Source organism: Cricetulus griseus, chromosome 6, assembly GCF_003668045.3.
Source record: "Cricetulus griseus strain 17A/GY chromosome 6, alternate assembly CriGri-PICRH-1.0, whole genome shotgun sequence".
Taxonomy (NCBI): Eukaryota; Metazoa; Chordata; class Mammalia; order Rodentia; family Cricetidae; genus Cricetulus; species Cricetulus griseus.
In genome coordinates, this window is record NC_048599.1 from 82,309,151 (window position 1) to 82,332,572 (window position 23,422).

The following is a 23,422-nucleotide window of genomic DNA, read 5'->3' on the forward strand; positions in this document are numbered from 1 at the left end:
GTTCATTTTGTCAAAACAGTGTCCGTAGAGCTAAAGCATGATATCCCTGCCTGTCATCCATCAGGGAACTGAGGCACAAGGATCTCAAGTTCATGTGTAGGCTGCATAGTGAGACTTCAGTGTTTGAAGATGGAAAAAAAAAATGTCAGCCAGGTTTGGCAACACACACCTGTAATCCCAGCAAACAGGAAGCTTAGGCAAGAGGATCACAAGCTTGAGGTAAGTCTTAGCCAAAGAGATCCATCCTTTAAAATAAAAACCAGGGCCAGCAAAATGGCTCAGCCAATAAAGGAACTTCCTTCCAAGCCTGACAACATAAGTTCAACCCCCTACGTCCACATAGTAGAACCAACTTATCAAAGTTGTCCTTTGACCTACACACAAACACTAAATATAATAATTATTTAATAAACCCACATCAAATTCTACAAAATCATGAAATCCCTCCCAACTTCAAGATGGTTTAACATACATATTGCTCCTGCAGAGAACCCCAGTATGGTTCCCAGTATCCACTTTAGGCAGTTATGCCTGTAACTCTAGTTCTAAGGGACTAGACACACACACCTCTCTAGCAAGCATCTACATTCATGTGCATATACCCATATGCAGAGATGCATGCATACATACAACTTTTAAAAATAAGACATTAAATTTTGCTTTATATTGAAAGGTCAAGTAGATACATTTCCTGTTATGTTGACCTAAGAATTGACTCAATGTGAGATATTAACAATTAGCACTTTATATTTTGTTGAAGTGCATGTAGAATGGAAGAGAAAAAACTCAAGTGCATAGAACAGGATTTTTTTTTTTTTTTTTTTTTTGGTTTTTTGAGACAGGGTTTCTCTGTGTAGCTTTGGAGCCTATCCTGGCACTCGCTCTGGAGACCAGGCTGGCCTCGAACTCACAGAGATCCCCCTGCCTCTGCCTCCCGAATGCTGGGATTAAAGGCATGCGCCACCAACGCCCGGCTCTAGAACAGGATTTTTTAAGAAGTGACATGACTACCTGGACAGGAACTCAGAAGCAATAATTTTTTAGAGCATGGTTTGAAAAGTCCCTCAAAGACTCATGTGTTGAAGGCTTGGTCTCCACTGCAGTATTCAGAGATGGGCTTTGGGGAAGTGATTGAATCATGAAGGTACCAGCCTAATAGATGGCTTAGTCAACTGATGAATTTGCAAGTGAATGAAATTGAAAGGTGAAAAAAAAATTTCAGGTCTGTTTTGTTCCTAGCCTCTTTCTATCTTCTAATTGCTTCTCAGCCTCCACTGTTACATGCTCAGCACTGTGGTGAGATCAGATCCAGCAGGACCTGAAACCCCTACAACTGGGAACCAGAATAACTCTTCCTTTTAATAAAGTGCTTTTATTGTGTAATTTGTTAAAGTGAAGAAATAGCACATTTAGGTTGGACTTTGTAATTGTTTTACTCAACTTCAAATGGGAAGGCTACTTTTGGGAGGAATTGAAAAACCCAGCCAAAACCTAAGTCTGGATACTCAAGAAGATTAAAAAATATATATTAACATAAGAAATTCCTCCTGTTTTTAGCTGCTAATAGTCGAGGTTTGAAATCAGCAAAGAATTTTAGGACAAATCCCTTAGATGGCCTTGGTCAGCCCAGCTTTTCCCAATCCTGCTTGTACTTCTTAGAACATACCAAGAATGAATTGATCTAAGTTAGGGACAGAAACCTCCACAAGGATTGTGTCCTTGTTTTCTAGAGTAGTATGTTCTACATGTTTCCAGGTGATACCAGTTGTACCTAGAATACAAACCCAGAGTACTTTGTAATCTTTCAGATGTGGTATAACACAGGACATTCCCCTGACCTTGGAGGTAGTTTATTGGCTCTATTTATCTTTGCTGCCTACCTATATTGTATTTTCTTTTCCTAGTTTTACTGTGCACTGGGTCTCACTAGACTAGACCTAAGAACCTTTGCAGAAATTACTAAAGAGTTTCAGTGCTCAAAATGTAGAAAGTATTATGGTACATCGTTAGTGCTACAAAATTCAGTGGTAGCAAGAACTTTACAAACTAGGATCTGAACTGTAGCTTAAATTGTAGAAAAGGAAGCACACATAAAGGCTGGGAGAGGATAAGCAAACACCTCTGCCTTAGGGCTACCTGAATCAGGTAATGGTATTTCATTTTAGACATCCTTGTACACTGAATATATGATTTTTATTTTCAAGTATACTTTAGTAAGACTAGGATTTAAAAGATCCACCTGGGCTATGGAAGACATGTAGCTATATAACTCCTGAAATTCTATGCTATTTGGCCAAAGGTATTTTTGCAATGTCATAGTTACAAATAAGCTAATTTGGGGCTAATTAGAAGGAATATTATTCACTTGGAAAATCTTATCATAGAAATTCATTAAATCTAGCCTAGAGGTTTAAGTTAGTTTCAAACAATGAAGACATTCTCTTGCTGGCCTTAAAAGTAATGGCCATGTTGAAAGCTACATATTGGGTATTTTGCATTCATGACTTGTCAGCATCCAGCAAGACAGACCTCAGTCCTACAACAGCAAAGAACTAAAAGCTGCAAGAACTTGAATGAGGTTGAAGAGGACACCCTACCCAGTTGTGTGAGACTGAGTAGAAAACCAGCCATGCCAAACCATACTCTTCATTCCATAGAAACTAAAATCACATGTTAAGCTGCTAAGTTTGTGGAGATTAGTTATACAACAGAAAACCATGGAGGGCTCTCAAGGTTTGAGAAAAAAACTTGTCTCAAAGAGAAGGGATATGATCTACAAAAAAAAAAAAAAAGATGATCCGTTGAATTCATAGAAGCATGACTTTTGCCTCCTTTTCAAAGGCTAAATGCCAGCTAATACTTAAAATAGGTATTAGGGATTCTACTCAACCACTCATTCTGGAGTTCCAGAGCCAGGTAGGTGTATTAAACACAAATTATTAAATGACAGGGTAGAAATACATAGCTCATTAGTAGTGTGTTCGGCTAGCATATGCAGGACCCTGGGCTCAGTCGCTAGCATTGCAAAGAAAAAAATAAATAAAACTGCTGTCAGAAGAATTAAACAATGTCATGGTCTATTCCCATTGCATGAAGCGGATGCTTGTTTTGTTTTCCTGCAACACACCCACATAGGGAGGTAGCAGGGCGCTGTTCTATTTTTCCCAACAGAAAAAAAGCATTAACAATACGATACGACACACTAGTAGGCAGTTTCTGAAGTATCATTTACAACATACGCTGGTAGAAGCTGGAACCTAAGCTACTTAATTGCTCTTTTACCTGTTGGTAGAGAGCCTCTAATTTTGTAGCTTTGGAGCCTATTCTGGCATTCGCTCTGGAGACCAGGCCTGCCTCTGCCTCCCGAAGTGCTGGGATTAAAGGCATGCACCTCCAACGCCCAGCGAGAGCCTCTAATACGCAAGTCAGTCACCTGAGACTTTACTTAAAATAGACTTGGGGGGGGTGAGAACTTGCATATTTAGTAACATCCCAGGGGAGCTCTACACCTAAGCATTTAGACTGGATCTGCCCACCAAAGTCCTCTAGACACTTGCTGCTGTTAAGGCCCAGAAGTCTGGCTACGGCAGATGTAATTCATCTATAAGTAGATACAGCTTTCCAAATTTAGGAAGAAACAAAGTATCAATACCGATCATATATGCATATCTTGTCTTGAACTGCGATTTTGTATTTGATAAACTGTCTAGAGCTATTTTTTAAATTCCGTATGTGTTACGCATTGCAGCAGGACTGTGCCGCCGGACACTCCATTGCCAACCTTGCAAAAATGCTTCTCTTAGGTAGTTCGATAGCGTATCTTTTCTTGCACTACCAGAAACAATACTTACTTTTTAAAAAGAACCACCAGTCTTCTCACTTCTGCTCAATCTCCACTTAGTCTATTATTATTATCTCCCTTCCGATTCCCACACTTGAGATCACACAGCCTACAGGAAAACGCTAACTAAAAAGCTGTTTACAGCTCTGGCGTGCCCCAGGACCGGTTGCCCCCAAGCTATGCTGAAAGGAGTGGTAGTGAGCCCCGCAGCAGTCCGCGGGCTCCTCCTCCTGCTCCAGAGACGACCTCCCCAAGATGGCGGGTGGCGAGGAGCAACTTCCGCTTCCGGTGTGAGCGGCCCGGCTGGGGGGGCAAGATGGCGGCGGCAATAGGGGTCCGCGGCCGGTTCGAGCTGTCGCCTTGCTCCGGCCCACGTTGGCTTCTCAGCCTTTCCGCTTTGCTGAGCGTGGTGGCCCGAGGAGCCTTGGCCACCACGCATTGGGTCGTCACGGAGGACGGGAAGATCCAACAGCAGGTAGCGGCCAGGGTGCCCCCTCTCTGCCCGCGCCCCGTGAGGGGATCCCCGAGCCGGGCCCCTGTGTGGCTCCGCGCGGCACCGCCCCCGGCTTGCCTTCCCCGGTTCCCGGCCGGCGGGTCGAGGCTTCCAGCGCCCAGACCTGGCGCCGCCCCCTCCCCATAGATCTCCTTGCCCGGGCTCCGCCGTGGGAAACTTCTCAGCCTTCCACCGTGGGGCCTCGCGCCGTCCCGGAACCGACCCTGGGGAACCTAGACCTGAGCTCCGGGTTTCGGAATCACACATTCATCATTAGTTCTGCCTTTGGAGCCTATGGACTGGCTCCCGCGCGCCGCCACCTCTTCCCGAGGAAGTAGAAAGCAGGTGGCTGTGCCAGGGAGTGCTCTAGTCCCAAGCCGGCGACTGCCGGGCTAGCTCTAGTGAATGGATCACTTAATGCGACTCCTCCACTCTCCTCCTCTCCCACATGGTGGGATTTGTTTCAGGATGCGGTGGTTTTAGGCTGTGCCGTTACCCAGGTCATCAGGGGCTCGTTAAAGACAACCCATTCTTGCTCCTTCCGAAGGAATGCCACAAGATGCCTCTGGTGGCGTTCTCTGCATCATTCAGCTCTTAAGTGCCCTCATTTCCCGGTGTATTTTGCATTGCTTCTTTACCTGGTTCCTGTGACCCAGCTCGGGCACGCAGCATATGCAGTTGACTAGATTATTGTATGCTCGAACTGATTTCTCAGAGGACAGACCGCTTTTCTTATGTAACTTTCTGATGCCTGCATTTGCGTTTATGCTGCTTATGCTTAAGAGTACGTGCGCGCGCGAGGGCGCGCGCTCCACCACAGAATCTTATAAACTTATTGACTTTCAGTGCTTGACAACAGTCAGGAAATGTCCAGCAGACATCTAAAAAGTGAAGTGTGTACTCCATGCAATTGAAGCATACTAACTCCAATGTTTTAACCAAAGTCGTGTGAAATTATTGATCCTTTGGGTTAACTGTAGGAACACTAAAATATAATTTTTAAAAGTCAGCTCCTGCCTTTATAGTTACTCGGGTGTATATATAGTTGACTCCTATTTTGAAAGATTTATTTTTCGTGACTATTAAGCTCCAGCTGACGCTTTAAAATGTTCACAGAAACCCTAGAATATACAGTAAGGCTGTCTTTTCGACATAAGATTAGAAATCTTGTATCCATTTTTGTTGTTTTCATCATGTTTGCTGTTGGTGGTTTTCCCTGAAGCCCTTGTGAAGGGAGACATTGAATTAAGTCACTTATGCTGCAATTTGGGGAGCCTTCTCCTATTGGTTCTTTTGCTATATATATTGTTTCTGGCCACAGCTATTTATATTCTATGACATTGACTTCTCCTTCCCATTTTGGTGGCCTGCCACTCGTCTGAGAAAGTAGCCCATCTGAAAAGTGAAGGCTAATTAATAGAGATTGATTGTTTACATGCTGAATGTTTCAATGGAAAAGTCAAATCGGATTTGGTTTTGTTCTTTAACAAATTCGGTCTTTTGCACATTGGATCTATGTGTTAGAAGGGAAAACGGATTTTAGTAGCTTGCCTCAGAGAAGGGCCAATCTTCGGTCTGCCAAGCCATCCCATCAGTAAGTAGTTAGGCTTAAAGCTAAGAAAGCAAGTCTTATTTATTTGTGTCATTTTAAATGACCCCTTTCATTGACTTTTCCAATTCTTCTCTGCCCATTAACAGTTGCAGCATTGAGTTCTGGCAACCATGAAATTTTATTCTATAAGAAATAAGTTGCACACGACAGGGTAACAACTGGAGGGTAGGGATAGAGAGGATGGAGTTAATCTAAGGGAAAATCAGTACAAATAAATAAAATAGGAATTGGATATGGAGGGCAGCTTTTGTGTTGGACTCCAGTAACTGTGCATAACTCCTGTGTTCTTTCCTGGCAATAAACTGAATCTTGCAAAAATCTAATAAATATAGTTTAGATTGCAATCAGTGGTCACATTGGGTATATATTAGTACATAGATTTGGGGATACTGTTTGTAAATTCGGAAACATAGTTAGGATTTAGTATATATACTGCATCTTAAGTGACATATCTAATTCTTGCTGCTTAGTTCTTAGTGTGGTTCCAGTTTTAAAATGGCCTACTATCAAGAAGGAGCTATGGGCAAATTGAAGTAGAAAATCTTAGAAAATTAGAGTAGCAAATGCCTCTTTGATTATTTGAATTCTAATATTTAAACTTTTTTTAATTATATACAAATCATTATTTTTCTACAACAAATGTAGGGATGTTTATATGAATCAAAAAACAGAATTGGAGCCAACTGTGGTGGCACACAACTTTAATCCCAGCACTAGGGAAGCAAGAGGCAGGTGAATCTCTTGAGTTTGAAGCCAGCCTGCTTTACTAATTTAGCAAGTTCCAGGCCAGCCAGAGCTATATAATGAGATTCTGTCTCTCAGAGAAAAAAAAAAATTAGAATTGCCGAAAGTGTACATTTAATTAGGGCCATTTTCATTATTGTAGTTAGTTTTAAGTGCAGCATGGAATCTACCAGGAGACGTGCATATTCATTGGATTTTTATATCTCAAGCCTTAGCAGACCCTAAAGATAGATACCCGCCAGTTCTGTACTGAAGGTTGTGAATATGCAAGTGTAGAAACTCTCTGTCCTTAGGTGGGTTGAATTAGGGCTTCAGTCAGACAGATCTACATTCCTGCAGGCAGCTTCTTCATATAAAAGCTGGGGTGGTTGCTGGCAACAGCAAGTGTCCAGTGCATGCCATGGAAAATCAGAGTGTTTCTTTCCATAATCCCTGCCTCAGCTAAGAAGTATACCTTCCTACCACTAAATTCCCAGGAACGTACTCTAGGGAATCGTGGAGTTGGGGTATGAAGAGAATGCTCCATTTGCTATGTTTCTTTCCCACCATAGACAGAGAAAGGTGAAGAAAAATGCTGCCCTGGGGTGGGGGAAGTGGGAGGAGAGGAGGGACGGGAAACCTGGATTGAAATGGAAAAAAAAAAAAAAAATTTAAAGCCTTGGGCCATTACCACTGGCAGTAATTAACATCTTAATAAAAAGAAATGATACCCAGGAAAGAGGAAGGGGGGAGAGGAAGGAAGGAAGGAAGGAAGGAAGGAAGGAGGAAGGAAGGAAGGAAAGAAAGAAAAAAGCTGCCCACAAGCCGGGCGTTGGTGCATGCCTTTAATCCCAGCACTTGGGAGCATAGGCAGGCGGATCTCTGTGAGTTCAAGGCCAGCCTGGTCTACAGAGCAAATGCCAGAACAACCTCCAAAGCTACACAGAGAGACCCTGTCTTGAAAAACCAAAAAAAAAAAAAAAAAAAAAAAAAAAAAAAGGCTGCCCACAATTCTGAGTTTTTTCTCAACTTTGGGTTCTGGAGTATCTCTTATCATTTCATTGACCCAGTACCTGGAAACCAGAAAGACCATCTGTCTTCATTGTCTTTCCTGCTGCTCTGACAAAATATCCTAACAAAAGCACCTTAAGGGAGAAAAGTTTTATTTAGTTCACCACTCCAAGTTACAGTCCGTCATAGGAGAGCAGGGAGATGTCAGGGTAGCAGGAACTTAAAGCAACCAGTTGGAGGCAGCTACTCATATTACAGCCATACAGAGCAATGAGTGAACACATTTATGTCAGTGCTCAGCTCCCTTTCTCTACTTTTTTACAGTCCAGGCCCCAAACCCAGGGAATAGTGCTACCCACAGAGGATGGGTCTTCCCATCTCAATTAACAAAGCCAAGACAATTCCACAAACTTGCCCACTGGCTAATTTAATCTAGACAATCCCTCATTGAGACTCACTCCGAAGTGGTTCTAGGTTGAGTCAGATTGGCAAAACTAATGATCGGACCTTATATCTCACATTATTTAAGCAACGTCCTTAACTCGGACTCAGTCTGTGAACTAAATGAGTGTGTGCTACTAACCAGTTAGCGTGAGGATATACTGTATGATTAGGCCAAAAAAATAAATAAAATAAAACTTACATTATCCTTAGGTGTTGAAATGTGCTTCGTAGTTAGGTTTAGTGATATACATCTGTAAATCCAGCACTTTGATGTGGAGGCAGGCAGTAATTGGTTATCCTTGAGTGTATAGCAAGATTATGACCAGACTGGTCTACATGAGACCCTGTCTCTAACACCAACTTGTGTTTGCAAAACACACACACACACATACACACCCTTGGAAGGAAGGTAGCATGCTTCAGTTAGAGAATGTAGGCAACTTCAAAATCATAGCTGGGGCTGTTGCTGGCTGATTTTGTGAAGAATAAGCTTCTAGACAATATTTCAAGTATTTTTTAATTTTTAATTAAAGTATAATTATGTCATTTTCCCTTCCCTTCCTCCAACCCTTCCCATATAACCCTCTCCTCTCTTTCAAATTCACAGCCCCTACTTCTTTAATTGTAGTTAAATACTTTTGTTGTTTTATTTCATATTCTTTGTTTAACCGATGATGTGGCAGCTTTTCCCTCCCTTCCTGTCTTCCTTCCGTTCTTTTTCTTGTTTTTGTTTGTTTGCTTGTTGAGACAAAGTCTCGCCTAAGTCTTGGCTTGCCTCAAAAGTTACTGTGTAACAGAGGCTTGCCTTGAACTCTTTCATCATTCTGTTACTATCTGCCAAGTGTTGAGATTATAGGAATACCCATCTTTTCCTTCCTTCTTTCCTTCCTTCCTTCCTTCCTTCCTTCTTTCTCTTTCTTTCTTTCTTTCTTTCTTTCTTTCTTTCTTTCTTTCTTTCTTTTTTTCTTTCTTTCTTGTTTTAATCCAAAGTACCTGCTAATTCACTTTCAGGGAAGGTTAAATAAATTTGGGATTTGCCTCCACCCTCAGCACTCTCTGGTATCCTATTTCTTTAGTTTGTGTGAGTTTTTTGTTTTGTTTTTTATATTTCTGTTTATTTGTTTTAGAAAGGTTCTCATGTATCTCAGGCTAACTTCAGACCTACCACTAGGATGACTTTGAACACTGAACTTTGTAATCTTGAGGTTCCAGGTGTGTGCCACCATACCTGGTTTGTCTCATGTCAGATGAACTCTTGAAATGTTCCAGCTATGAATGTGTGTGGGCGTGTTCAACTAGAATTCTCTCTTCAGAAATGGAAGTCTTGCCTTTAAACCCAGCATTTGGGAGGCAGAGACAGGTGGATCTCTGTGAGTTCAAGGCCAGCCTGGTCTGCAGATAGATCCAGGACAACCTCCAAAGCAATACAGAGAAACCCTGTCTCGAGGAAAAAAGAAAAAGAAAAAAAAAAAACAGAGATGGAAGTCTTTGCTTTCAGTAAGAATCACTGTTGTTACCCACTATCTCAGCCATAGTAGTATTTATTTTCTTGAGCACTGTTTCCTCTGTAGTTAGAACCATCAAGTTTTAAATTTCGGAAGGGGGATGTTTAAAGAATACATGTTCCAGGGCTGGAGAGATGGCTCAGCAGTTAAAAGCACTGACTGCTCTTCCAGAGGACCCGGGTTCAATTTCTAGCACTCATATGGCAGCTCACAGCTGTCTGTAACTCCAAGATCGGACACCCTCACACAACATACACATACATATACACAAAACACCGATGCACATAAAATGAAAATAAATTATTTAAATTAAAAGAAAAAGAATACATGTTACAACAGTACATCTAATGAGTAGCATTTAGTAGTGACAATAATTATAAGCATATTAATCTACAGTAGTGTGGCTTTTGTGCTGTTTGAAGTACATGTTTTTCTTCACATCACCCCAGTAAGTGGAGGGATAGAAGGAAACATAAGAGCAACGGTGGGAATTATGAAGGCTCGTCCAATTCATTTTTTTCCAATTTAGATCATTTCAGCCAAGTATTTCATAGTAAATTTAAGGTAGGTGACAGTGGGAGGTAAGGGGCTCAAGTACGAGTTTATTGAGTGACTGTGATCATTTATTTGCCTTCAGTCATCAGATGCCTAGGGAGCACAGATGCTTTTTATTGCTCACAGTGAAGTTAGTTCCTCATGGTGCTGATGCCTGAAAGCTTATCCCTTTGGCAAAGCACACTTGCTAAGTGACTTTCAGCAACCCTACATATGCCACATAGAGTTAACAAAGAGGCCAAACTCCTCATGGCACTGCTCTTCTATAGGTTAGAAATAGATGAGCTATTTGATTTTTGGTTGATGGTAAATAATTTGGCAGGTCTGAGAGGTGTTTCAAATGCACAATGACTCAGCTCAGTTTCAGTATATTTAAGAAAGGAAATCACCTGGTTATGGTGTACCCTGGATGTGACCCAAATTCTATCATGACTTCCAGCCTAGCCCTTCCTTCTCTCTGGCCTTCATCTAATCATCCTTGAGTACCTGACCTTCACTGCAGCATCACACACAAACACACACACACACACACACACACACACACACACACACTCTTTGTTCTGTTTGTTGTAAGCATTCTAGGTATGTTTTGTTCTCCCTTGCTTCTGTCCTTTGCACGTGTTCCTCTCAGGTACCCTCATCTCACTAACTCCACAATTCTTGTGTCATTTTTTTTCTTTGTGTTTTCATAGCATATTGTCCCATGCTCTGTCCGTTTACTTATCTTAATGCCCTCTGGACCACTGACTGCATTGGTTCAAAGAGGGTCTAGATACACCCACCTCTATAACTCCAGCATCTCCTACAGTGTCAAAGCACACAGATGGCAACATATAATTAACTGTTAATTGGCTGATGCCAGCGCGTGTGATGAGTGGATTCTGCCTCTTAGACATTTACAATTGCTTTTATGAAGCCAGTGTTCACTAGTTTGATCATCATCCAGAGACAGCCTGTAGGAAGTATTAGACTTATGGAAAATTTTGAAAGATCCAAGTAAACCATCAATCAATCAATCAGCCCTTCAACTCTCAGAAGAGGTGTAGAATAGATGAGAAGGGCTGTAATCTCAGGAACCACTCTCCCTGTCTGTTGTTGATGCTATCCCTCTGCAAGGGATAGCACCCTCTCTTTCACTGGCATTACACACAAAAGATCAGCTTTATTGCCCAGACATGTAAATATGTAAAGAAGCAATGAGACAAATGATGAACAAGAAAAGTAAAAGAGAAAAATGAGAAAGCCAGGCAGCGTAGGCAAGGGCTGACAGCTACACTGCTGAGCGGGGTTACAATCAGCTGTGGGCCCAGCAGCTGTTGCAGTTTGGAAGCAACCGTGCTGGAAGCAAACAGAAGGCATGCTGACAATGAGGACTATGAGGGCTTGCCAACAGGCCAAGTCAAAAGTTAGTGTAGCTTTGCACTCGAGAATGTGGAGAGCAGTACCTGTGTCTCCGTTACACTCCCAGAAACAACAGAAGTTCCAGTGTGTGGTTCTATAGCAGAAAACTCACAAGAGTCATGCCTGTGTTCCTCCCGTTCTCTTAAAGCCAATGCAGTCAGCCCTTCATCCCTACAGCGCTCATAAGGACACCAGGGCTTCCCTCACTGCCAAACTCAGTTCTCAGGAACCTCAGCAATCTTACTTAACCTCTTAGCAACCTAGTGGCAGCCTCCTACTTTACTGAACTATTTTCACGACTGCCAAGACACAGACTCTGTTTTTCTTCTGAGCCTTGGCCATGACTCTTCGTTCTTTTCTGCTGCATCCCTCTTTCCTTGATGACTCTTACTGGCTGGTGTGCTGCCTTGCTCCCCCACCTGATGGGCTCATGCAGTCTCCTGCCTTACAATTTGACCTGTTGAGTCCTCCCTCCAAATCTCATCTGAGCTCCCTGTCTCCTGGGCATCTCCACTCAGAATGGCATCACATGAACACATTAAACCCAACCCAACCCCAAATGTCTTCCATTCACCAAATTACTGATACCCCAAATACTGGTTTTTTTTGTTTGTTTGTTGTTTGTTTTTTAATACTGGTGTTTTCTTGACTCTTATTTTCTGTTTTATTCCCAGCCTAAAATTAAGCAGTCACCTTGACTTCCAGCGTGCTTCCCAATTCGGCCATGTGTTTCCACTTCACTTCTGCAGCCCTAGTCCAGACTAACCCTGCCTCAGTCCTGTTCAGATACCAGTTCTTAACTGGTCTTTTCACTTTATTTGTGCCCTAGATGATTTGTTCTCCCCAGAATCACAGAAAATGTTTTGTTTTTTAAAACCCATATGGCCATATCAGTCACTCTCAGATAGGAGGAAAGCAGAGAACATGAGAGCAGTGGTTTCCCATCACACATGAGGATAAATATATGTAGCTTACAAGGCCTGAAAGACCTGAGACCTGGCCACCTCTTCAGCCTCAGATCCCACTGTCCGTCTTAGGTGATGTGATGTGATTCAGCCTTTAAAGCTGAAATAGCCTCTGTGGCTATTCAGATTAGGCAAGTTTCTGCCTTTGGACCACCCTCTACAGATGCCATCATAGCTCAAGCCTGCCTCTTCTTACATATCTAAAACATCATTTCTTCCAACCATGTATTCTTTCTCTGCTTTATTCTTCATAGCACTCACTGCTGACACTATATTACAGCATTTACATTTTATTTCCTGTCCATTAAAGAAGGCACCAGCTTTGTAGTCTTAGATGAAGTAACCTTAGAATTGAAAACAGTGCCTGGCACGTGGTATGCACTCAGGTAATACTGAATAAGTGAAAAGAGTGTGTTTGCAAACATTATTTTTACCTGCAATATTACACGTGTCAGAATACTAAAAGGCCACTGTCATTTTGTGGTCTAGAGCAGGGATGGTATGTTTACTTGAAGGTGACAAGAGGGTTAGTTGGTTCTCCCTGTTAGAAATAAAAAGTTTGGACAAGCTAAATCCTCTCTAAGAGCATAGTGTCTCTGAACAAGAGTTTTAAGATATTCCCTGGCTACATCACAATGAAGTGTTCTTCCTCAAAGTTCCTGTGTATTTGCAGACACTTTCATGAATTTCTCTTTTAAACATACAACTGGAACATTTTGTCTGATGACTAACTTGCTAGCTTAAAACCACATTAAAGTAAAAAGCTCCCTTCTTGGCTAAGACTTGATAATAATCCTTTATATGAATATTCTATAATGTATTTATCCAGTGCTCTTGGCAGGCATTTAGATTCTCCAGGTTTTTTACTGTCAAACAGTACTGTGGCAAGTAAGTGTTTATCTTTGTATCCTGTCTATGAATATTTGTAAGATGAAATCTTAGACATGGAGTTAACTGTTGTCAAGAATGTATTACACTTAATTTTCCTAGGTATTGGCAAATTATTGTGCTAAAAGATTATGTCAGTATATGAAAATGACTAATAATAGTTGGGATGTATAAAACCTTTTTTCATAATCTCACTTCAGCAAAAGACCATGCATTGCCCTTAGGTAAACAGCACTGTGGCCATCAGTAGGAGTGACAAGCAAAAAGCAACCTTCAGTTTCACTTTCATGTCTTTCTTGAAAAATTAAATTTTTATCCTTAGTATGTATTTCATACTTGTTGGATTGCAGTAAAAGAAATCAGTCATGCTGATTAAATCCCCCAAGCAGTTGGTTAGTACTGAGGTTGAACTGAATGCAGTTGCCTCTCTTTAGGGCAGTGATTTCCAGCATAAACTAGCAAAGTCATGCCCAGGCCATTGAGTTTCCTGTCACCTCAGTAACAGTATGGCCAGTGTCTTGAACTGTAGTGTCTTTGCTAGGTTTTGAGTAACCCAGTTATCACACCAAGAATTTTAAAGCTCAAACCTGGTGGTATTATATCTAGGCTTAGTGTGTGCTTATATTATTTTCTGTTGCTGCTGTTTAAAAATGAAGAAAAAGAAGAAGATGAGGAGGAGGCGGAAGAAGAGAAGAAGACAATGAACACCACAAATGTAATGGTTTAAAACAACCCAAATTTATTGCCCTCCAGTTAATAAGGTTAGAGGTGCAAACCTGAGACTTGCAAGCATAGGCCAGAAGACAGCAGCAGTGTACACCTTCTTGGAGGCTCTGGGCAAGGCCCATCTTTTCTAATGCCTGCTGGCTGCCAGCATTCCTTGGCTCTTGGGCCACTTTCATTGCATCCCTTTGACCTCGTTTTCTTTCCCTGTCTGTCTCTGCAGCCTACCTTTGTGTGTGTGTGTGTGTGTGTGTGTGTGTGTGTGTGTGTGTGTGTGTGTGTGTGTGTGTGTAAGATCCTACGCTCCCTCTTCCATATAATTACACTGTACCCACCTGATGTCCAAACTGTGTTCTCTGTCCTAATTAAGACAGTCTGATTAACAATCATTCATCTGGTTGGCATCTTAATTCTCATTTGCCATGTGGCATAATGTAGTCACAAGATTAGGGATTTGAGCATAGAAATCTTGGCTGGGCCATTATTCTTCCTGCTGCTATATACTCAGTACTTATTTACAGCTTGAATTAAAGTTGCATCTGACTTCCATATAAAACAACCATCTGTAATATAAACAGCAATTGGGAGGGAGAGGCAGGAAAATCAGGGGTTCACATTCAACCTTACCTACACAGGAGTTTGAGGCCAGCCTATTTCAAAGAGGGAAAAAAAATAACAACATAATCAGCTACTTTGTTTTCTTAAATGTTTACCAATGCTTCTTGACAAATACATAGGAAAAATAATCCATGTCTTGTCATCTCATCCAGCATTGTATTTTCTTTCATTGTAAAGTTACAAATAGTCTAGCTGTAAGTGTATTGTTTGTATATTTCCCCTGTGGCATAAATTCTAAAATATAGTCTAATTGTTATTTGTTTATGTTGCAAATGTTAATTATCTTGCTTATCTGTCAGGAAGATATTAATTGTTTGACATGAATGTTCTTACAAATTGGCTGAAACATTGTGAACATTTAAATCTAGGTAATATCTATATAGTATACTTCATATGTCTAAATTATGAAAGATTAGGCATAGAAACTGCAATAACAAGAAAATAAAATCTAGTTGAGGGTAAACTTCAGAGGATAGTGGCCATAAAATTCATGTGGTGATCAAGGATTCAGTACTTTTGTTTGAGTTTGTTTTTAATTTGATGGCTTGCTAATTCTTCAAACTGAGAATAGTTTTAGCTTTCACATTAAAATATTATACCAGTCCTCTGACAGCAAAAATTATAGCAAAGCAGTTATCTTTTGTTTGCTTTTCTTGTTTTTTTTTTGGGGGGGGGGTTCGAGACAGGGTTTCTCTATGTAACAGCTCTGGCTGTCCTAGAACTTGCTTTGTAGACCAAGCTGCCCTTGAGCTCACAGAGATCCACCTGCCTCTGCCTCCTGAGTGCTGGAATTAAAGGTGTGCACCACCACCGCCTGGCAAAACTGTTATCTTAACAAAGTATGCCTCAAAGGCTAGGAAAACAATTCCATTCATAAAATGCTTGTTGCACAAGCATGAAGACCCAAGTGTGGTCCCCAACACCCATGTAAAAACACAAACATAGTGGTATGCACTTGTAATCCCAGTGTTGGGAGGGTGGAAACAGGAGAAACCCTAGAGCCGGCCAGTCTAGCCTAATCAGTGAGTCCCCTGTCCTTAAGAGAGACTCTCTCTCACCAAAAAAAAAAAAAAAATAGCACTAAAGATTGACCTCTGGCTTCCAATGTGCATGTGCAATCGTGTATATACAGAAACACTCAGTCACTGGTGCAAGCTTGCGCACACACACAGACACACACACACAAACAAATGTATACAAGTTTTCACAGTTATAGCCAGGAGTCTATGAAGACCCTCTTATGAAATAAAGCTGAACTGATACTTTGAACTTTCAGGTCTCCAAACCTGAAAGAAGGTAGAAGTCCATGATGGCCTAACTTGAAGGGATACTTGAGTGGAGAGAATTGAGAACAGACTTTCTGCCTGTCTCAGCCCATCCCTTTAAAACTCATTCTGATTATCATGGTATGATCACGGCTAGGTGCAAAGGTTCCTTGGCCAGTTCTTTGACAACAGCAATAAATTAGACTTCAGATAAGATTTGGAGAGAAAGGTAAGGTTCAGAAAAGACACTAGTTGATGTATTTTTGGAGTTCTCCTTGGACCCAAAGTGAAAGCTACCATGCTGTTCTTCAGACCTAAGCTTTTACTTGTTGTTACAGTTTGTTTAAAATTAAATAAAAAAAATTGTTTCCTAGTACCCTCAACTTTGATATTTACAAAGAAAATGTACTTATAGATAGAAGTTTTCATTATAAATTTAAGCAATATGCACTCACTATTGAAAAGATAGGAAACACAATATTGTCACCCAGAGTCCCACTAACTAGAACCATCCTTTGAAAATACTGTATATAAACTATCAAATTTAGAGTGAGGCAGGAGAAATATTTTTAAGTATAAAAGAAAGTCCACAAAGAGAATGAGATTAAAATATATTCAAAGTTATTTCTGTGTTCTTAAAATCTTGTGGAAACTCATTGTTGGTAGGAATTTAAGTTGATTGAACTATTTTAGAGAAAATAAACCAATTAATTGGGGTCTGGGAAGATGTCTTCATAAATAGTGTTTTCCCTTCAGTCATAGAGACCTGAGTTCCACACTCTAGAACCCACAGAAAAAAGTCTTGAGTGCAGCGGCACATGAATATAACCCCACCAATGGGAAAGCAGAAGTAGGAATCTTGCTGGCCAGCCCATCTAGATGAATTAGTGAGAGACTATCTCAAAATTTCAAATGAAGAACAATTGAGTAGGATACCTGACATGGACATAAATTCAGTCTCCACCACCCACATAAAAAGCAAGTAGTAACACAAGCTTGTAATTCCAGCACTGTAGAAATCCCAGAGGCAGAAATAAGAGGGTCCCTGGTGCTGGTTGGCTAGCCAAGCTAGCCAATTTGCAAGTCCCATGTTCCAGTAAGAGACCCTGTCTCAAACAACAAGGTGGCTTTGACATGAAGATTCACCTGAAGTTGACCTCTGGTATTCACATGAACACACACATAACTTCGTATAAACATAATAAGGAAGTAAGATTAATGATCCAGCTGTATTTCCCTGGGAGAGACATCCAATAAAGTGGGCAGAGGAATGGGCAGGGGAAGGACGCAATATGCTAGGTATTATCCCCATTTAAAAAATAATTACGTAAAAAAACTAATAATTGCGTTGATTAACTGTGTTGACGGTATCTTGTATGGATCATGCACATGCCATAGCACACATGGAGATCAGAGGAAAACTTTTAGGAGCAGGTTTTCTCATCCCACCACTTAGGTGCCAGGGGTGGAACTCAGAGTGGGCAGCACATATCTTTACCTACTGAGTCATCTAATGAAGCTCTTATTCCCATTTCTATAAAGATATCTGCATAGCACTGGAGAGGGTAGAAGCTATCATGACATGACAAATATCTAACAGTAGGCATCTCTGAGGGTGATATACATGTGGTGCACAGACATACATGCAACTAAGATACCCATATACCTAAGATCTTTTATGGCAAAGAGCTTTGCATGATACAGTAGACAACTGAACTACTTATAAATAGCCACTGCTAATTGGAGCAAATGGACAGTTTAACAGAAAGCAGGGGTGTGTGTGTGTGTGTGTGTGTGTGTGTGTGTGTGTGTGTGTGGTGTGTGTGTGTGTACATGCTTGAGCATATATGGCAGGGTGTACATATGGAAACCAGAGGTCATCCTCCAGTGTTGTTCCTTGGTTGCCATCTACCTATTTTTTTACACAAGGTTTCTTCCTAGGCCTGTTGTTTTCTTCTTACAAGTCCCAAGGATGCACATGTCTCCACCTCCCTAGTCCTGAGATTACAAATGCATACCACTACTCCCACTTTCTTTATATAGGTTCTGGAGCTTGAATTCAGGCCCACATGCTTGCCTAGCAAACACTTTTCTGATGGAGCAATCTCTTTAGCACAGAAGAAGCTTTTAACTGCAATTCTGGAAATCATCCTTGCTGCAAGCAAGATTAAATGGGCAAATTGAAAATATGCTAATCTTATGGTGATATATTTATGATTTATTAAAGCTTGCCTGAGGATTCAGAAAGCAAAGGCAGCCTCAAACTATAGAGATCAGGCAGTGGTGATATACAACTTTAATCCCTGCAGCCAGAAGCTAGAAAGCGGTAGTAAACACCTTTAATCCTAGGACTCGGGATTAAGAGATAGATGATCTCTGTGAATCCAAGGCCACCCAGATCTACACAAGATTGATCCAGTCCTAAAGAAGCAGCTCACACAAACATGTTCTCAGCACCTGGGATCACACACCTTTAATCCCAGCACTAGACGGGTATAAAAGATAGGAGCAGGGCTGGAGAGATGGCTCAGAGGTTAAGAGCACTGACTGTTCTTCCAGAGGTCCTGAGTTCAATTCCCAGCAACCACATGGTGGCTCACAACTATCCGTTATGAGATCTGGTGCCCTCTTCTGGTGTGCAGATATATATGGAAGCAGAATGTTGTATACATAATAAATAAATAAAATCTTTCAAAACAAAAAAAAAGATAGGAGCAGAGTCTTCAGTGGTCAGTATCAGTGATTCATTCTCCAGCCACACTGAGGATAGGAACACATTCAGATTCTCAACCAAGCTGAGGAGAAGCAGCAGAATCAACCTGAGGTAGTGGTAAGAGCTAGTGACCCACCACTTTGCTTTTCTCATCTTTAGCTTGAAGCTTGAACCCCAATACCAGCCACTAGGTCTTTTATTTATTTATTACTTTTTATTTATTTATCGTGTTACAAATCTCATTCATTTGAATAGTAGCTTTTTTTTTTTTCCTGGAATATAAGTCAGGCTGATAAAAATGTAAAAAAGGTGTGTTAAAAAGTTAGAAGAACCTAGAACTCATTAATCGGGTCTTTTCAGCTGATAGATAGGGAAGTAGCTCAGGCAATTTGATTCAACTAGTCATGGATGTATAGTCAGAGATATACTTGTTCTGACCCTGGAGGGTTAGCCACTGTACCTCCAGTGGAACATGGAGCAAATGTGGCACCAAGACAGTGTCCTCAAGCAGTTAGCAGTGTGTTGACTACCTGCCACACACCTCAGAGCATATTACACACCGACAGCAGAAAGAGGATTACAGATGGCAGTTGAAGCGTGTAATATAGGAGAATGATATACATGTAGTGCTTGATTCAGGATTGTGTACATACAGTGTTTGATGATAAGGGAGTGTATGTACGTGTAATGTTTGATGATAAAGGAGTGTGTGTACATGTAATGCTTGGTGATACAGGAGTGTGTGCACATGCAGTGTTTGATGATACAGGAGTGTGTGTACATGTAATGCTTGATGATACAGGAGTGTGTGCACATGCAGTGTTTGATGATAAAGGAGTGTGTGCACATGTAATGCTTGGTGATACAGGAGTGTGTATACATGCAGTGTTTGATGATAAAGGAGTGTGTGCACATGTAATGCTTGGTGATACAGGAGTGTGTATACATGCAGTGTTTGATGATAAAGGAGTGTGTGCACATGTAATGCTTGGTGATACAGGCGTGTGTGCACATGTAATGCTTGATGCAGGAGTGTGTGTCCAGTCTGATGGGAGATCAAGAAGAGGATGTTGGCTTCACAAAAGAAATGCTATTTGGTTCAGTCATTTAGGCCCTGTCAAAAGCATATGAAGTATGTGCTAGGTAGAGGAAGCACCATGTGCAAAGGCGCAAGAGTCTTGTCTTAGTTGGGATTTCTATTGCTGTGATACAACACTATGACCAAAAGTAACTTGGGGAGGAAAGCATTTATTTCATCTTGCACTTTGAGGTAACAGTCCATTGAAGAGAGAAATCAAGTCAGGAGCTGATGCAGAAACCATGGAGGAATGCTGCTTACTGGCTTGCTCTTCATGGATTATTCCGCCTGCTTTGTAATAGCATCCAGGACCACCCATCCAGGGATGACACCACCCACATTAGGCTAGACCATGAGTCACTAATTAGAAAAATGTCCTACAGCCCCATGTTATGAAGGCATTTTCTCAATTCCCTCTTCTCAGATGATGCTCTCTTGAGTCAAGTTAACAAAAACAAAAAACAAAACAGGCAACCCATGGCACTTAAAAGAGCCACAAGGTTACCCTAGTAGAAGGTCTCTTAAAAATTAGGTCGAGTTGAACTGATGAAATTACTTAATGGTCTGACACTTGAGTTCAATTCCTAGTACCCACATAATGGATTGTAAGGACCCCTGACCTCCACTTATGGGCCACATATATATACTCCTCCACACTCACTTAAGATGTAATAAAAATTAGAGAAAAGTTTGGGATAACATGAACACTTTCTGAATTATAAACATTTTGTTGGCATGTTGGACAAACTTCAAGTTCTACAGGTATGGTTTGTTCCAATGGTGTAAACAAAGGTAGGTTTTCTGCTGCTTCAACCCTATTCTCAGGCCTCCTTGAATGCAAGCTGTCTGGTCCCCAGTAGCTCAGATGGGAATTCTGGATTAGTCTCTGTAGTACCACCTGACCTCACGTAGGAAACCATATCTCAGAAATAACTGTATGACTAATAGAAAAGAAGGCCCTGGCTAGGGCTTCCATTGGAGAAGAGGAAGCCAGCAATGTAGTTGTAATAAAGAAGGAAATTATGGGCAGTGACCAACAAAAACTACAAGTGGACAACAAGTGGAGCCATATTAATTTTATATAGAGGTGAAATGATAGTATCTTTATAAGTTTCAATGTGCTATTGTCTTAATGTAACAAACTTAAAATTTTGAATTAAAAATAATTCTGCTTAAAGTTCTTAACTTAAGGGGAATATTTTTTTAATGCGTGTACCGCACCATAATATTTTATTCATCAGTTTTCAAACTGCTAGCCAGAGAGGAACAGGTCTCCATGCTGCTTTCATATATTAAAATGGATGCCTTTGAAAAGATTAGAACAATTACTGTGTATGGACAAGTTGCATATAAGGCTTGGATTAATGTCACTACAGAAGTTTGTCATTTTCTGCTATAAATGACCACTGACAATTGATTGACTCAAACTTGGCTTTCCTAGAACATCAAACATGTTTGTACCCTTAAATTGGTTATTTGTTTAAAGTGTTCACCTTTTTCCAACTTGGCAGTAGAGCAATTTCTATCTGTTGCTGTATGATTTACTGAATCTACCACCTCAGGACTCTTGATTGGAGATGTGACCATTAACAGTGTCTGGATTTGGGGCTGGAGAGGTGACTAAGAGCAGTGCCTGCTCTTGCAGGTGACTCAGGTTTCAATTCCCAGAATCCACATGGTGGCTCACAGCCATCTATAACTTCAGTTCCAGGATATTCAATACCCTCTCACAGACATATGTGCAGGCAGAACACCAATGTACATAATAAAAATAGATCACTAAAAAAAGTCTCGATTCATTAGAGAAAGCAACAAGTGAAATCTATAAAAATGTACTTGATATGAGTAAAATGTTTACTGCTGTTTTATATAACTAGATGCTTGTATTCATATAATGTACTCTAAGGAAGATAAAGTTGAATTGCCTGGTATATTTTGTCTTCTTTGGTGAAGTAGATTGCTGCAGTGAACTGTCACCTGGAGGCTATCCTTCTAGGTCACAGAATTAAGGCCACACAGTTATATTTAAAATGTAACTCCATTTTTCTTTGCAGTATAATTGCTCTAAATATAGTTTATATTTCTTTTCTTAAATAGCAGGTGAAAATTGTTCTGTCTTTTCTTTGTGATTCAGGGCCTATGAGCATTGCACTATCAGGACATAGAAATGGGTAGCATTTGTCACTTGATGAAAAGCAAAGTGAACTTTGAGATCTTAGTGTGCAGTATGTTCTCTTTTGTTTGTTTGTTTGGTCAGTTGGTCTCTCTCTCTCTCTCTCTCTCTCTCTCTCTCTCTCTCTCTCTCTCTCTCTCTATCTATCTCTATCTATCTATCTTTTTTTTTTTTGAGACAGTCTCAAAATGTTCCCCAAACTGGTCTCAAACTCATAATCCTGCCTCATGCTCTTGAGTGCTGGGATTAAACTTCCTCTCTCTAGTACCTCTTGGTTTTTATCCTCGGGGTCTTTAAATGCTAAAATCGTGGCATTGTGTCATTTTTTACACATTATACAGAGATCACATAGGAGTATATAAATTCCAAGTGTTCAGTCAGTGGACCAGGCCTATAGAGACTTACCAAGCACATATGGGCAGAGTGGATGCTCTGATATTTACAAGGCTGTCAAGCAGACAATAGTTTGTCATTTTCTGAGGAGAGGTACTCAAAAGGAAAGGTATTTATGTTGAAATTTGCCAAGGTAATTGCCATAACATTTTAGAATCTAAGACCTTGAAATGACTGAAATAAAGATATGTGTCAGGTCATAAGTCTTCTCTTGCTAACCCTTTATCTGGCAAAGATCCGTGCCATTTGCTGTCACCTCAAAAAGAGAAACGCAGCTGTCAGTAGCTACCCTTCCTGTCAGCTAATAATTTTATCCTGATGTCTCTGCTAGCTGCTACATCTTTGCTAGACTGAAAGCTTCAAGGAAATGCAACTCACTTCCCTCACAATGGAATGTGAGGAGCGTCTGGTTCAGCCATGTCTGTGTGAGCACTTCTTAATATAAAAGTTAATATTATCCTTTAGCTCTGAAATGTTAAGTCTTCCTCTATCTTATTCTTCCTGCAAGTCCTTCAAAGACCAGGTAAACAATGGATGTTTGAGACAGAAGGACTGTTCCCCTACCTCCTGCCCCTCTAGGTTCTTAGTTGTCTGGAAACTCCATTGAATAGCTGCTGCTTGAGGTCTGGAAAAGTTGCAAGTAAGCCGGCATTCTTTGCTTCCTATGTGAAGCTCTTTATACTCAGGCCACAGGCTGTGGATTTTACATTTTCTCCTTTGACCCATTCCATAGGACAGTGGCCCTCTCTATTGCTTTATGATAAAATTAGGTATCTGTATCTGTTCAGCTAAAACTGTTGTGGTGAGTATCTTTGTATATAGGTTGCCTCCCTATTTAAGAATGTCTTAGTTTCCTGGGGTTTGTTTGGATAAGTGAAGGATCACGTAGTGATGATGAACATGTTGGTATATGTTGTAAATAACACTGAGAAAGTGAGAGCAAATCTCTAAGCCTGCTACCAGTATGTAGGTTCATCTTCTTACATCTGCAACAGCATAGTCACTTAATCTGTTGATCAAG

At 40.8% G+C, this 23,422-nt stretch overlaps 1 protein-coding gene across 2 annotated transcripts in view; it reads left to right on the forward strand.

Moving 5' to 3' along the window:
• The first annotated feature begins 4,125 nt into the window (after window positions 1-4,125).
• Window positions 4,126-23,422, forward strand: part of Ttc17 (tetratricopeptide repeat domain 17) — a 105,886-nt gene continuing 86,589 nt past the window's right edge. For both annotated transcript variants that reach the window (XM_027422409.2, XM_027422410.2), the window contains exon 1: window positions 4,126-4,316. In XM_027422409.2, coding sequence (XP_027278210.1) covers window positions 4,158-4,316 — 159 coding nt within the window. In that variant the 5' untranslated portion in view covers window positions 4,126-4,157. The remainder of the gene's footprint in view (window positions 4,317-23,422) is intronic.